The 15,124-nt window shown below is 41.6% G+C and overlaps 2 protein-coding genes across 2 annotated transcripts in view; both read right to left on the bottom strand.

Moving 5' to 3' along the window:
* The window catches only part of timm44 (translocase of inner mitochondrial membrane 44 homolog (yeast)), a 71,542-nt gene extending 62,743 nt beyond the window's left edge, over positions 1-8,799 (bottom strand). The window contains exon 1 of the mRNA XM_078555788.1: positions 8,745-8,799. Within this exon, the coding sequence (XP_078411914.1) occupies positions 8,745-8,774 (30 nt within the window). The 5' untranslated portion in view covers positions 8,775-8,799. The remainder of the gene's footprint in view (positions 1-8,744) is intronic.
* A 4,323-nt stretch (positions 8,800-13,122) lies between these two features.
* The window catches only part of LOC144688819 (myelin expression factor 2-like), a 36,373-nt gene continuing 34,371 nt past the window's right edge, over positions 13,123-15,124 (bottom strand). The window contains exons 17-18 of the mRNA XM_078555786.1: positions 13,771-13,822; positions 13,123-13,475 (exon numbers count right to left, since the gene is read on the bottom strand). Coding sequence (XP_078411912.1) covers positions 13,312-13,475; positions 13,771-13,822 — 216 coding nt within the window. The 3' untranslated portion in view covers positions 13,123-13,311. The remainder of the gene's footprint in view (positions 13,476-13,770; positions 13,823-15,124) is intronic.

Raw genomic sequence — 15,124 nt, 5'->3', positions numbered from 1 at the left:
CTTTCAAGCTAAAAGTCACAACATTTACTAACTTATCGAATAACTATGCTGCAGCAAGGGAATTTGGTGTTAGTGAAAAAATGGTGCAAGAATGGGAGGAGGAGGGATCCGCCCTGAAGAAGATGCCCAACGCCAAATACGCCATCAGAATAGGGACCAGCCATTGGCCTGATCTTGAGAACCATGTATCAGCATGGGTCTTCGAAAATCATCGGAATGGTTACATCATCACCAGAAATGCAATGCGTATAAATGTACTTAAGTGGGCCAAATCAAACTGAGTCCAGCAAAGATTTCAGGTGAACAGGTGTAGCCACTTTATAGAACAAAACAGTCTAGTGTTGCAACAGAAAACCAAGATTGCTCAGAGATTACCAAAAGGCCTCACTCATACCAAAATTACCAGTTTCCAGCAATTCATCATCAGACAGCAGCCAAAACACAAGAACCCATTGTCACATTGGCAACTTGGATGAAACACATACATTTCAACATGCCCTGCAGCCAAACTGTGGAGTGGAAAGATTCGAAAACAGTTCTAGTGAAAACAATAGGACATGAGAAGATAAAATTCACAGTGGCACTAGCCTGCATGGTTGACAGGACGAAATGAAAGCCTATGGTAATTTTCAAATTTAAAACCATGCCGAACATCAAGTTCCTTGCAGGAGTTTTTGTGCATGTCCATGACAATGGTTGAATGGATGAGGATAGACTGAAATTTTGGATTGATAATGGGTGGAACAGGCATCCCCATGGCCTACGCAAAGAATGCAACTTATTAGTGTGGGACATGCTCTGATCACATCTAACTGATGAGATGAAGAGGTGCCTGTGAAGAAATAACACCCACATTGTACTTTTACCAGGGGATCTAATGTCCATAGTTCAACCTTTGCTTCAACAAGCCATTCAAGGGTGTTTGTGTCAAACAGAATAGTTGGATGGTTGATGGCAAAAAGACCTTCACATAGAGCGGAAATAAGCATGCTGCCCTGCTTGATGTTTTGTGTGGTTTCATTATCAAATCATGGGATGCTATTACTGCACCAAGTTTCATCAGATTAAGAACATAAGGACATAAGAAATAGGTGGAGTAAGCCATTTGGCCCCTCAAACTGCCCCGCCATTCAATAAGATCATGGCTGATCTGCCCGAGGCCTCAACTCTTTTTTCATGCCAGCTCCTCATAGCCCTCAACTCCTCGATATTTCAAAAATCTATCGACCTCCTCTTTAAATACTTGCAGTGATCTAGCCTCCATAACTCTCTGTGGTAGAGAATTCCAGACATCCGTTACCGTCTGAGAGAAGAAATTCCTTCTCATCTCAGTTTTAAATAAGTGACCCTTGTTCTGTAACTATGTCCACTAGTGGAAACATCTTCTCAAAATCTATCCTGTCAAGCCCCCTCAGAATCTTGTACGTTTCAATAAGGTCACCCCTCATTCTTCTAAATTCTAATGAATAAAAGCCTAACCTGTTTAGCCGTTCTTGATAAGACCACCCCTTCATCCCAGGAATCAGCCAAGTGAATCTCTTTTGAACTGCCTCCAATGCCAATATATACGTTCTTAAATGCCGGGGCCAAAAATGTACACAGTACTCCAGGTGTGGCCTCACCAACACCCTGTACGGTTGTAACAAGACTTCCCTATTTTTAAACACCAAACCCCTAGCAATACAGGCCAAAATTCCATTTGCCTTCTTAATTACTTGCTGCACCTGCATGCCAACTTTTTGTGTTTCATGCACAAGAACACCCAGATCCCTCTGTGCTGCACTTTTTGGAAGTCTCTCTCCATTTAAATAATAGTCTGCTTTTTGATTCTTCCTACCAAAGTGCATGACCTCACACTTTCCTACATTAAACTCCATCTGCCAAGTTTTTGCCCAGTCATTCAACCTATCTATATCCCCTTGCAGATTCCTTATGCCCTCATCACAACATGCCTTCCCACCTATTTTTGTATCATCAGCAAATTTGGATACATTACATTCTGCCCCCTCCTCCGAGTCATTAATATAGACAGTAAATAATTGAGGCCCTAGGACTGATCCTTGCGGGATTCCACTTGTTACTTCTTTCCAACCTGAAAAAGACCCATTAAACCTGACACTGTCTTGTGTGTGTTAACTAATCCTCAATCCATGCTACTACATTACACCCAATACCGTGAGCTCCTATCTTGTGCAATAACCTTCTATGTGGCACCTTACTGAATGCCTTCTGGAAATCCAAATACACTACATCTACTTTATCCCCTTTATCAACTCTGCTTGTTATATCCTCAAAGAACTCTAACAAATTTGTCAAACATTATTTCCCTTTCACAAAACCATGTTGTCTCTGTTTGATTGTGTTAAGCTTTTCTAAATATCCTATTTCTTCCTTAATAATGGACTCTAGCATTTTCCCAATGACATACATTAGGCTGACTGGCCTATAGTTTCCTGCTTTTTGTCTCCCTCCCTTCTTGAACAGGACCGTCACATTAGCAGTTTTCCAACCCACTGGGACCCTCCTGGAATCCAGTGAGTTCTGGGATATTTTGACCAATGCCTCCACTAACTCTGCAGCCACTGCCTTTAAAACCCTTGGATGCAGGCCATCAGGTCCTGGCAACTTGTCTGCCTTTAGTCCCATTAGTTTGTCAAATACTTTGTCCTTTGTGATAGAGACTGTTACAAGATCTTTCCTCCCATTAGCTCCTTGCTTATCTAATATCTTTGGGATGTTTATAGTGTCCTCTGCCTTGAAGACCGATGCAAAATATTGGTTTAAGTTATCTGCCATTTCCCTGTTCCCCGTTATCAATTCTCCAGTAGCATCCTCCAAGGGTCCCACGCTCACTTTAGCCACTCTCTTTCTTTTTATATACCCGTAGAAGCTCTTGCTGTTCGTTTTTATATTTCTTGCCAATTTACTTTCATAATCAATTTTCTCCCTCTTTATTAGCCTTTTAGTCATCTGCTGCTGGTTCCTAAAAAATTCCCAATCCTCTGGCCTACCACTAGTTTGCGCCGCTTTGTATGCCTAAATTTTTAATTGGATACTCTCCTTGACCACTTTTGTTAACCACGGCTGGTTCATCCTTCTCAGAGTCCTTCTTTTTGGCCAGGATAAATTTTTGCTAAGCTTTATGAAATATCTGCTTAAATGTCTGCCACTGCTCATCCACTGACCTTCCCTTTAGTCTATTTTCCCAGCCTGCTTTAGACAACTCTTTCTTCATACCTCTGTAATTGCCCATATTTAAGTTGAGAGCACTGGTTTGAGACCCGAGTTGCTCGCCCTCAAACTGAACTTGAAATTCTACCATGTTGTGATCACTACCCCCTACAGGATCCTTAACTACGAGATCTCTTATTAATCCTACCTCATTACACATTACTAGATCTAAAATAGCCTGTTCCCAGGTAGGTTCTGCAACGTATTGCTCTAAGAAACAATCCCTGATGCACCAAATTCATCTTCCATGTTACCCCTGCCAATCTGATTTGTCCAGTCAATATGCAGATTAAAATCGCCCATGATAATTGTAGCACCCTTCTTACACGCCTCAATAATTTCCTGATTAATACTTTGTCCTACAGTGAAGCAGCTCTTTGGGGGGCCTGTAGACGACTCCCACCCGTGACTTCTTTCCCTTGTTATTCCTTATTTCCACCCAAACTGATTCCACATCACAACCTATTGCACCTACCACACTGATAACTTCCTTTATTAACAAAGCTACCCCACCTCCTTTTTGCCTATTTTTCCGGAACGTCGAATACCTTTGAATATTGAGTTCCCAGTCTTGGTCACCCTGCAACCATGTCTCTGTAATAGCTATCAAGTCATATTCATTTATTTCTATTTGTGCCGCCAACTCATCTATCTTGTTATAAATGCTGCATGCATTCAGATAAAGAGCCTTCAGCTTTAACTTTTTACCATTATTACTCATTCTTGCTCTAATTTCTGCTGCACTTTTCCACTCATATTTTCTGCCCCTTCCTGTCACATTTTGATTATCGTTCGCCTCTTCACTACACTGCGCCTCTGCTCTCTCGTTTCTTTTTGATTTTTTAAACTTCCCTTCAATTGAACCTCCTCCCCCACAAATTAGCTTAAAGTCCTATCTACAACCCTAGTTATATGATTCACCAGGACACTGGTCCCAGCATGGTTCAAATGAAGCCCATCCCAATGGGACAGCTCTCTCCTTCCCCAGTATTAGTGCCAGTACCCCATGAATCGGAACCCATTTCTCCCACACCAATCTTTGAGCCATGCATTTACCTCTCTAAACTTATTTATCCTATGCCAATTTGCACATGGCTCAGGTAGTAACCTCTGCGGTTCTGCTTTTTAATTTAGCCCCAAGCTGCTCGTAGTCCCTCAGCAGAACCTCTTTCCTAGTCCTATGTATGTCGTTGGTACCTACATGCACCACGACAACTAGACCCTTTCCCTCCCACTCCAAGTTCTTCTCCAGCCCAGAAGAGATGTCCTTAACCTTGGCACCAGGTAGGCAACACAGCCTTTGGGGCTCTCTGTCTTTGCTGCAGAGAACAGAATCTGTTCCCCTAACTATGCTATCCCCTATTACAACTACATTTCCTCTTTTCTCCCCCCACTTGAATGGTGCTCTGTACCATGGTGCTGTGGTCAGTTCGCTCATCCTCCCTGCAGTCTGTGCCCTCATCCACACTGGGAGCAAGAACCTTGTACCTATTGGACAAAGGCACTGTCTGAGGCTCCTCCAAAGCTAAGTTCTGGATCCCCATGGATACCTGACTCTCACGCAGTCACACCCTCCTGTCCCTGACCACAGTCCAGATTGTTCAAAAAAATGCAGAATATCCAGTTCAATGGACGGAGAAGATGATTTGTTGTGGAGGGATGATGCTGAAAGCAAAAGCAATACATCTGATCCAGAGTGGAATCCTTACAATGATGCTGTAGCCAAAGTGAATCAAAATGAAATTGATGACGCCTTTGGGTTAGATGCCAAAGGCAATTAATTTTTTGGTTTTAAGACACTTTGATTATGGTTAAAGGTATCCTTGTATGAGTAATTAATTCAATAAACCTTGCCACATGAATTTAATAAGAATTATCAGTATTTTATTTTCACATTTCAAAATGGCAATCACTCACACCAGCTGTTCACATTTTATACTTAGCGTATAAGTTAACGCCTGCTTTTGGAGGTTTTTTTGGAGGTTCTATGGCAGTAGAAATTACCATAGCCGAATCTCCATACATCAGGTTGCCGCTGATCAGAAAAAGAACCGGACCACCCGTCACATAAACACTCTGACTACAGAAGCAAGTCAGAGGCTGGGTATTCTGCTGAAAGTGACTCACCACCGGATTCTCCAAAGCTTTTCTACCATCTACAAGGCAAAGTCAAGAGCATAATAGAATATTCTCACTTGCCTTGATCAGTGCAGCCCCAACAACACTCAAAAAGTTCAGTGCCATCCAGAAACTGGCTTGACTGGCACCCCACCCACTACCTTAAACCTTCACTCCCTCCACCACCAGCACACAGTGGCAGCAACATGCCCTACGGGTTGCAATGCAACAACTCTCCAAAGCTTCTTTAACAGCACCTCCCAAAGCCGTAACCTCTACCACCTAGAAGGACAAGGGCAAAAATTACATGCGAATGCTACCACCTCCACGGTACACATACCCTGACTTGAAAATATCTCATCGCTCTTTCATCATTGCTGGGTCAAAATCCTAGAACTCTCTACCTAGCTGCTCTATGGGGATGTTTTCAACAAGGGCTTCTGTAGTTAACAAAGGCTGATCAACATCACTTTCTCAAGGCCAATAAGGGGTGGGCATTAAATGGTGGCTTTTTTAGCAACAATCACATCCTTCGAATAAATACAAAAAATTGGGGTTATAGAAAAGGAAATCAAAACTACAAATGCTGGAACCCAAAGGAGTTCAGTCATCAACCGTAAAAAGAACAGGGATGCTTTTGAAATTCTGACTCTGTAACCACTCAAAGTTAGAATACCCTTTCTTTTCTCTTTGTAGTTGTTGACTAATCTGTTTTGAATTTCCATCATTTGAAGTTTTTATTTAAGTATAGGATTAATGGGTTTTGCTTGGGTTAGAGAAAAATTGGAAGATAGGTATCCGATTGCTTTGCCAAAGGCAGTGGCTGAAACAGAGGCCACGGCATTTTTAAAAGAAAAAGTGGGTAAATATTTCAAGTAGGGGGAACATACAGAGCTACTGGGAGAAAAAGGGGCCTAGAATGTTTTTTGGTTTGCTTTGGCAAAGACTCAACATTGAATGGCCTCCCTCGGTGCTCTAAATTGCGTTGCAATCAACAGCAATAACAACTTGCATCTTCAATGTAGTAAAATGTAGCAAGGTGTTTTACAAGAGCGTAATCAGGTAAAAATCGCCACTGAACCAAAGAAGGAAAAATACAACAGATTATCAAAAGCTTACCAAAAGAGGTAAGTTTTAAGGAGCATCTTAAAGGAGAGAGGTGGGGGCCTATACAGCTGAAGGCACAGCAGCCAATGGTGTGGAGAAAGAAATGGGGGTGGATGTACAAGATGCCAGAGTCAGAGGGACACGGAATTATCAAAAGATTGTACAACTGGATGTGGTTAAAGAGATAGGGAGGGATCAGGCAAGAGAAATCTGAAAATGCAGAATTTTATAATCAAGGCATTGTGGACCAGAAGCTAAGTCAGTGAGCAGAGGGGTGATACATGAATGGGATTTAGTGTGAATTAGGACATGGGTAGAGTTTTGGATGGGCTTAAGCTTTAGGAGGGTGGAAAACAGCAGGCAATCAGGAGAGCATTGCAAAGTCAAACATAGAGGTGACGAAAGCACAGATTAGGGTTTCATTGGCATAAGCTGAAGCAAGGACAGAGATGGGCAATATCATGGTGGAAGTAAGTGGTCTTTATGATGGAAAGAATTTGAGTTGGAAGCTTAGCTCAGAGTTAAATAGGAGGTTGAGGTCTGGTTCAGCCTGAGATGATGCCCAGGGAGGAGGCAAATTGGTGATGAGGGAACAGAGTTGGTGATAGCAGCCAAAGGCAGCAATTTCTATGTTTTGTTAGACCCAGTTTTAGTGAATTCAGTTTTAAAATTTTTCTTTATTATTCTTTATTACAAAATAACATTTTTAAAACAACAAATTTATTCCTCAGAGACCCATTACAACTGGTTTGTGCATACTTGGAGCAACTTTAATGGGTCCGTGAATTCAAACCAGTCCACGTGCAGATACACAATTGCTCCACTGAAATTAGTGGAACTGCTCACAGACAATGGGTCTCCTCTTGCCATTAATACCTCCGAAGCAGCGTTGAGATAAAAAACAAAAACATGTACTTCCATGTGGGTAAGTGTTGTAAAAAGTCTACATTTCTATTTCAATTAACAATGCAAGAGTATTTCAAGAGAAAGGGTGCCTAAACTCTCCCTTTAGATAGAATAAGCCAGAAACACTACAATCAACATCACGTGTCCCTGCACATTTAATCCCTTCAGTAAGGGACAGACACCAGCTTTCCCCAGTACAGCAGCGACTATACAGATCATAAGTTTTCTAATTCAATTCCCAGGCTTACCCTGAAGTGCCTGATACTAATCTGAAAGATAAATGACAGGAAAACAACTAACCTCAGCACCAAGTTCCCATTGCTGATCACTGCCCTGTGATTCCAGCTGAAAAATAATCATACATGGGATAGGACAGGCTATGATGCCCTATGTGGTCAAATAGCCTGCTGACACTCTGCCAAAATTTAGGAGAAATACACGGTCGCTTTGAGGGGAAAATGGAGAAAGAAAAATGCTATTTAAAGTACTATAAAAATTAAATACAAGGCAAAAATACCTAAATGGGACAGAAATTAACTTAGATGAGAGCTACCATCTGGTACTTCATTCCGCACTTGACGCATGAGCCCAGTGAGTGAATATTGCCAAGATGTTCGATGAAAGGCATCGCGACCGAGCTAGATGAAGTCTTCGTCTAGAGACCCTAGCTATCACCTTCAACACCTCTTTGTCCTTTTGTCTATGACATCTTTTGGCTATCTCCACCTATCACTGGCCCTCTATCCAGCTCTACTTGTCCCACCCGCCCCCCCGCCCCCTTAAACCAGCTTATATTTCACCTCTCTTCTATTTTTCCTTAGTTCTGATGAAGAGTCATACGGACTCGAAACGTTAACTGTGTTCCTCTCCCCAGATGCTGTCAGACCTGTTGAGTTTTTCCAGGTATTTTTATTTTAGTTTTGGATTTCCAGCATCCGCAGTTTTTTGCTTTTTATCCCCTCTACGTCCCCGACAGTAACCCTCGGTGATCCTGTCCTCTCAGTACATGCCTGGCCCCCAGGATGGAGATGATCTTCCTCAGGTGTGCGGCTCAATGCACCATTCACTCACTAAACCCTCATTCAGCTCTTTCCCCACACACTGTCTTTTGAACCCCGCCGCCGACACGCCGGTCCCTCAGTGCTGATTTCCTTCCCCTCACACATCACTTCTCCCAACTCGAAAGACTCTCTTTACCAGAACCGTCCCCCTCCATTCACAGGCTATGCTCCTTAAAGGGAAAGCTCGCTGCCAGAACCAACTGGTGCTGCCACTGTGCCCACTGGTGTCCCTCGGCAGTCTCCGCATGGATATCTGGCTCTCGACCTGATCCCAGGAGGGAATAACCCCACTAGACAACCCCACTAGGCACCCCCTCTCACCTGGTAGCCACGGTTCCCGGCCGCCGCCATCTTAACGCTGAATGACCTTCCAGAGCGGAAGTGACACCAGACACTGGCGCGGTGACGCAACTAGCGCACGCGAGCCACGGCGGGAATGTTACAACCGCTGACGGGTTGGCGCCAAAAAATGTAGAGTCTGTATATTGTGGGAATATAAATGTATATGACCGAAATTCAGTACTGAGCAATGCAAAACACAAGGTAACCGGGGAACATGTACAACCCAACATTCATATCCACTAACAACTTTTTATATAACATCTTCAACATGGGCAAATCTCCCACCGCCCTTCAGAGACTAAAGGGAAATTATAGAAACATGCAGCAGTAAAAGACGGTCAGTCGGCCCCTCGTATTTGTTCTGGCCCTTTGAAAGCGCAGTTGTAGTTGGTCCCACATATCCGTAGTTTGTCTGTAAACCTACATGTTCCTCATCCTTAAGCACCTGTCCATCTCCCTTCTAAAAGTAGTTATAGAATCCCTGCAATTGAGTTGGGAAAAGAACATTTTCTTCCCTCTAGCTCTCTTGCTAAGTACATTTGACCTCTGGTTAGTAACGCAGTCGCTAGAGAGAAGTGTTTTACAACTGATGTTCCTCATGCCCACTAACCATTCTCTACCCTTTCTGAGGTGTTTCTTGAAGTGTGCTACTGGAATTAACCTCAATAACTTCAATGATTTATAAAGTTCCAGAACAACCTCTTTTGCTTTTATATTCTATGCTCCATTCATAAACTCAAGGTAGTTAAAGCATTTGGACTACTTAACTTGTCCTGCCACTTTTATGGATGTGTGTACGTGGACACAAAGGACTTCCTGCTCATCTACTTGTCAAAATTGTGCCATTTATAGCACACTGAAAACGGATAGAGCAAAAGCAGGATGGATTATGAGTAAAGGTTAAAAGGATTTATGAAGAAAATCAGTCAGTAGACCCTAGCAGAGGAAAGTATAGATGCCGACTTTGGAGCAAAGGGAGTGGAGTTGATTGGGTTGGAGGTTAGAAACAGAGACATGTACCATGGATATATTAAGAATTAAAATTTTTATTTAGGTATAGGGAGTTGGGGAGAAAGTCAAAAATTCAATTACCAAGGCCAAGTGTGATGGTGAGCAAATGTTGATAGATGAGTATAGGCAGATCTTTGGATGAACAAATTTAGAATTTAGCCAGATTATATAACCACATCTGGATGGGATTTCAGCAGCAGAAAGAATGACACGGTTTAAAATATGAGGTGGAACCAGGTAGTCTGACAGAAAGGGATAGGAAATCTTAAGTTGAGTTCAGGGTCAAACAGGATGCCAAGATTGTGAATAGCCTGGTTCAGCCAAAAACAGTCTTATGTTGAGGGGGAAGGAGAGTTTGTACTGGGAACCAAAAACAATGGCTCCTTCCCAGTTTAAGAAGTCTCAGCCTATCCAAAATTATATTGGATTAAGTCTGCCAGGACAGAGGTAGTGCAGCAGCTGAGTATGTGGAAATTTGGATCTGGAATTCACCAGCTGACTCCATAGCTTCAAATTTCTTCACCAAGGAATAGCATGTAGGTGGAGAGTCATGGATGGATCCTTGGGAGACACCAGCAGACAAGTGGGATGATAGGATGCTATTCTAGAGATGGTGTAGCTACAGTTGGATAGGTAAGAGAAGCAAAGGCAGTCCTGTGGAGTTTGACAAGTGAGAGCAATTAGAGGATTGATCAATCAACTATATCAAAAGCTACAGCAATAGAGGAATCATGCACTCAATACTGTTTACGCCTTTGGTTAGGGCTGTTTTTGTGCTTGTGGAGGGACAAAAATGATTGGAGAACCCAAGATGACATGACAACACATTCAAGGATCGACAGGAAATGGATGCAAATGGGACATAAATTGGTAACAGAGGTGGAGTGACTTCCAGATTTTGAGTCAAGAGAACCATTTATAGCGTCAACGGAGCCAGGCAGGCGGTGGGTGGTCAGGATCTTAGTTGTAATCTGGTATAAATGAAAGCATTGGTCGAGGGCGGGGGGATGGTGGTGAAGGATGGGAAGGGGGCAGGGGGAGAGTTTGGACTTAGTGGATCAGACGTAAGGCAGCTAAATGAATATTATACAAAAATATGGTGGTAATGGTAAAAAAACTTGCTGGTCCAGCAGTGTGTCCCAGAGTTGTGATGTTTTAAGCCTCATTAGTACAATTCAAAAGCATACACAATCTCCAGAGAAGGGAAATGCATGCTTATTTGGGGGCGAATATAATGGAAAATTCTTCTCGTCCCCTTAGGCAATCAGAATTAGCCCAGATCACAGTGCCACTCCACCCCAGCCAAAAATGGGTCCAATTCTCATCTAAAATAATACAGCAAATTAGAATTCACTGCACAAGCCAACAACCAGTTTCACTATTCTAAGAAGTACTACTTGTTAGAGGTGAGAGTTGGAGGGTAGAGGGGAGGTTAGAAAAAGGTATTAACTTACATGGGTTTTCTATTGGCAATGTTCCTACACACAATCTACCAATTGACAGAATTTACTTTTCACCTTGGATTCCGTGACCTTGTACTTTAGAAGTCAGTTTGAAGACTATAGCTGTTTTAAGCATAAGGTATTTGCTTAGCTAATTAAATCAAGTATTCAAATTCCTCTCAAGTTATAACTAAAACAAAGTGAATCAATCTGGCACCATTGTAATAAATTGCTGTTGAAAATAATGCAACTGTTTATATAGCACTTTGAATAAAACATCTCAAGGTGCTTCACAGGAGCATTCTAAAACAAAATGATACAGCCATAAGGGCATATCCAATGACCAATAGCTTAGTTAAACAGGCAAGCTTTAAGGGGCGTCTTAAAACTGGAAAGCGAGGTAGAATGTTGAGAGGGAATTCCCGAGCCTAGGCAAAGGCCACTGATGGAGTGATTAAAATCAGGGGTGCTCAAGAGGGAAGTATTTGATGAGCACAGGGATCTAGGAAGGTTGCAGAAATAGGGAGAGCGATGCCATGGAAAGATTTGAAAACATGGCTGAGAATTTTAAAATGTTGCTTGACCAGGAGCTATAGGTCAGTGAACAGAGGGATAATAGGTGAATACGACTTGGACCTGGGCAGCAGAGTTTTGGATGATCTCAAATTTAGAGGCTAGAATATGAGAACACAGCCAGGAGTGTGTTGTAATAGTCAGGTCTATTGGTATCAAAGGCATGAATGAGGGTTTCAACAGATGAGGTGGTGGGCCAAAGTTACTGAGGTGGAAATAAGTCATCTTTGAGATGATACAAATGTCTTTAGAGGGTCATCACAGTGTCAAATATGACACCAAGTTTCAAAGTCTGATTTTATCTCAGGTGCCAGGGATGGAATTGGTAACTAGAGAATGGAGTTAATGGAAATCCGAAAACAATGGCTTCAGTCTTCCCAATATTTAATTGGAGGAAATTTCTTCTCACGTAGTACTGGATGTCAGATGAACAGCAACAGTGGAGGGGTTGAAAACAGTGGTAATGTATTGCTGGGTGCACCAACATGTGAAAACTAACACTGCTTTCAGATATGTTGCCAAAAAGGTAGCATATAAATGAGATACGCGAGGCGGCCAAGGATAGATCCTTGGGGGACACCAGGTGTAATGGTGCAGGATCAGAAAGATACTCTATTCCAAGTGATATTCTGGTTACAATTAGCAAGGTAGGAATGGAACCAGTTGAGAGAAGTCCCACCCAGGAAGACAGTGAAGAAGTGCTGAGAGGAGGATGGCGTGATCAATCATGTCAAAGGCTGCAGACCTTAATATTAATACACAGGGCCCTGTTCTTTGCAGACAGAAAGAACATGTACGCACATTGCACGTGTTTTAGCTAAATAAAATAAGTGACAACCACTTGCTGACTCATTCCTCAGGGCAATGCCTTGACCAATCAGGGTCCATCTCCATCTGCCTGGGTTAAATTTCAAATAATGCTTGGCAGTTAACTGTCAGTCACCATCACTGGTACATTCTCCATTGTAATGCCACCACAGTCTACTTACCAACCAATCAGCACTCCTCTCATACAGTATAAATTATTTTCCCCTTATATTGATATTCTTGTGAGATGTCCTGATGAGTGCAGATGAAAAGCTTCCACTAATCTTTTTTTCAGCATTATTCAGAATCCTTGAATTCTATAATCCATTTATGCCAAAAATTGCAGATTTTCTGGATACCAGTGAATTGTTAGTGCAAGTTCAACTGCAGAATTGTTCTGCTCCCTTATGCATGACATGTAATGTCTGCAAAGTTTCAATATGATGTAGTTCAAAATATACTCACACTAGACACTGCAATATTACTAGGAGCTAGTATTAAAATATAATCAAAACGCAATAAATAAATTTCCCCAAATCACATTTATTATCGAATCACTAATACAGAAGTGTATTTTTCACACAAAATAAAAACAAAATGCAATGTGCACATTGTCAAACTGTCCATTCAATTTTCTTCAACGAATGGAACAAAAACACTAAAAGGACAGTTTTACTGTTTGGTCGTTTTAAAAATTCTACTAAAAATGGATTTTAAACATTTCTGTCAAGTCGGACATCAATTTCCCTGCCGTAAAGTCGGATTCCATTCATCATCCTGCAGGCACGCTCCGCAGAATCTGGACTCTCAAAACGAACCACACCACAGCCCTTCGACTTCCCATTTTCCATCTTAATATCCGCATAATGCACATATCCTGTATTTAAAAACAAATTCAGCAAACAAGGAAATGCCAAGAACCAAATTATATATTTTTAAAATTGTGCTTCTCGGATCACTATTCAATATGGGTTAATTTACAGGGATAGGATTTTCACATAAACCTGGCAGAATAAAGACTTTTATACAGCATGCTACCATGCACTCAAATGACTCAAGGTTCTTCTCATGCAAATTAATTGCTGTGAAGTGCAGCAAAAGGGCTGATACAATTAGTTATGGCTTCCTTCCAATAAGAAATGTACATTTTCAGAAGAGATCTGTGAACTTACCAAATTCACTGAATTTATCTTTCAGCATTTGCCAGGTGATGTCGTAAGGGAGCTGAAGAAAACAAAATAAATTTTTAAAAATCAAACTGAACTGCCTGTATACAATTAACATTGAGGACTATTTTATGCATTTGTGCAACTTATGCAGTGGCCAGAGCTTGAGAACAAAACTGAGCATCTATGTAAAGTCAGGCCTTTGCTATTATTCTAAGTGATCTTTCAATATAATCATATATTTTATGGAACCTTGAGAAACAAAGAAGCTATTATGATTCTTGTTTAATTTCATAGAACAAATTGTGGGAAGGATGTAGAGGAGGGTAATTGGGGTGGGCAATAAATGCTGGCCTAGCCAGCGACACCCACATCCCATAAATTAAAAGTATGATTTGTGAAAACATTACTGAGAAGTGCAAGAGCTATAGGGTAATGATAATGAGATACTTATAATTACACCCATATTGAATGGGACAGTGATCATATTAGGAGCAGGGAAAGGGAAACATTTCTGAAAAGTTCAGGAGAATTTCCTTGATTGATATATTTCCTAATCAATGAGGAAGGAGTCATTACTGGATCTAGTACTGGGGAATGAAGTGGCTCAAGTGAAGAATGTCAGTTGGGATCTTTATAGTATCTTAAGGTTTGATTTAGCAATGAAGGACAAAGAGCAATCTAGAATAAAAATCCTTAACTGGAGGGGGGCTAAGTTCAGCAAACTGAGGAGGGATCTGGCCCAGGCAAATTGGCAAAGACCTGCAGGCAGAAATGCAAAGGGATACCTTTAAAGAGATGTTCAGGTACAATCTAGGTAAGGGGAAAGGGAGGGCAACTAAAGAAGAATTCCCTGGAAAATAAAAAAAGAGTTAGAGAGCAGGAGGGAGCAGAAAAAGGGGATGCATGAAAGAAGTTAGTTAGTTTGATATTACAGAGCAGAATAAGGCTAAACATAAAAGAACAGAAGTGAAGGAGGGGGACAAATAGACAGTACTAGAATAGATTAGCTGATAACATAAAAGCGAATCCAAAAGGTCTTCCACAGGGATATGAACGTTAAGTGAAAAGAATTGGTAGCAGTTGAGCCGATTAGGGACTATTGGTGGTGGAAGGCATGGTTGAGGCTCTAAATGAGTAATCTGCAGTGTACACAAAGGAAGATGATTTCATCAAAGCAATGGTAAACATGAAGATTGCTAGGATATTGGTCAAGATAAACATAGATAAAGAGAAGACGCTAGAAAGGTTGGCAGTACTTAAAATAGATGTCACCCAGTCTGGATGGGATGCATCCTAGGTTGCCCAGTCTGGATGGGATGCATCCTAGGTTGCTGAGAATTGAGGGTGGAAACTTCAG

The sequence above is a fragment of the Cetorhinus maximus genome, chromosome 13, assembly GCF_964194155.1.
Source record: "Cetorhinus maximus chromosome 13, sCetMax3.hap1.1, whole genome shotgun sequence".
In the NCBI taxonomy this organism is placed as follows: Eukaryota; Metazoa; Chordata; class Chondrichthyes; order Lamniformes; family Cetorhinidae; genus Cetorhinus; species Cetorhinus maximus.
The sequence above is the reverse complement of the archived record's forward strand: the minus strand, read 5'-3'. Positions and strand labels throughout refer to the sequence as shown.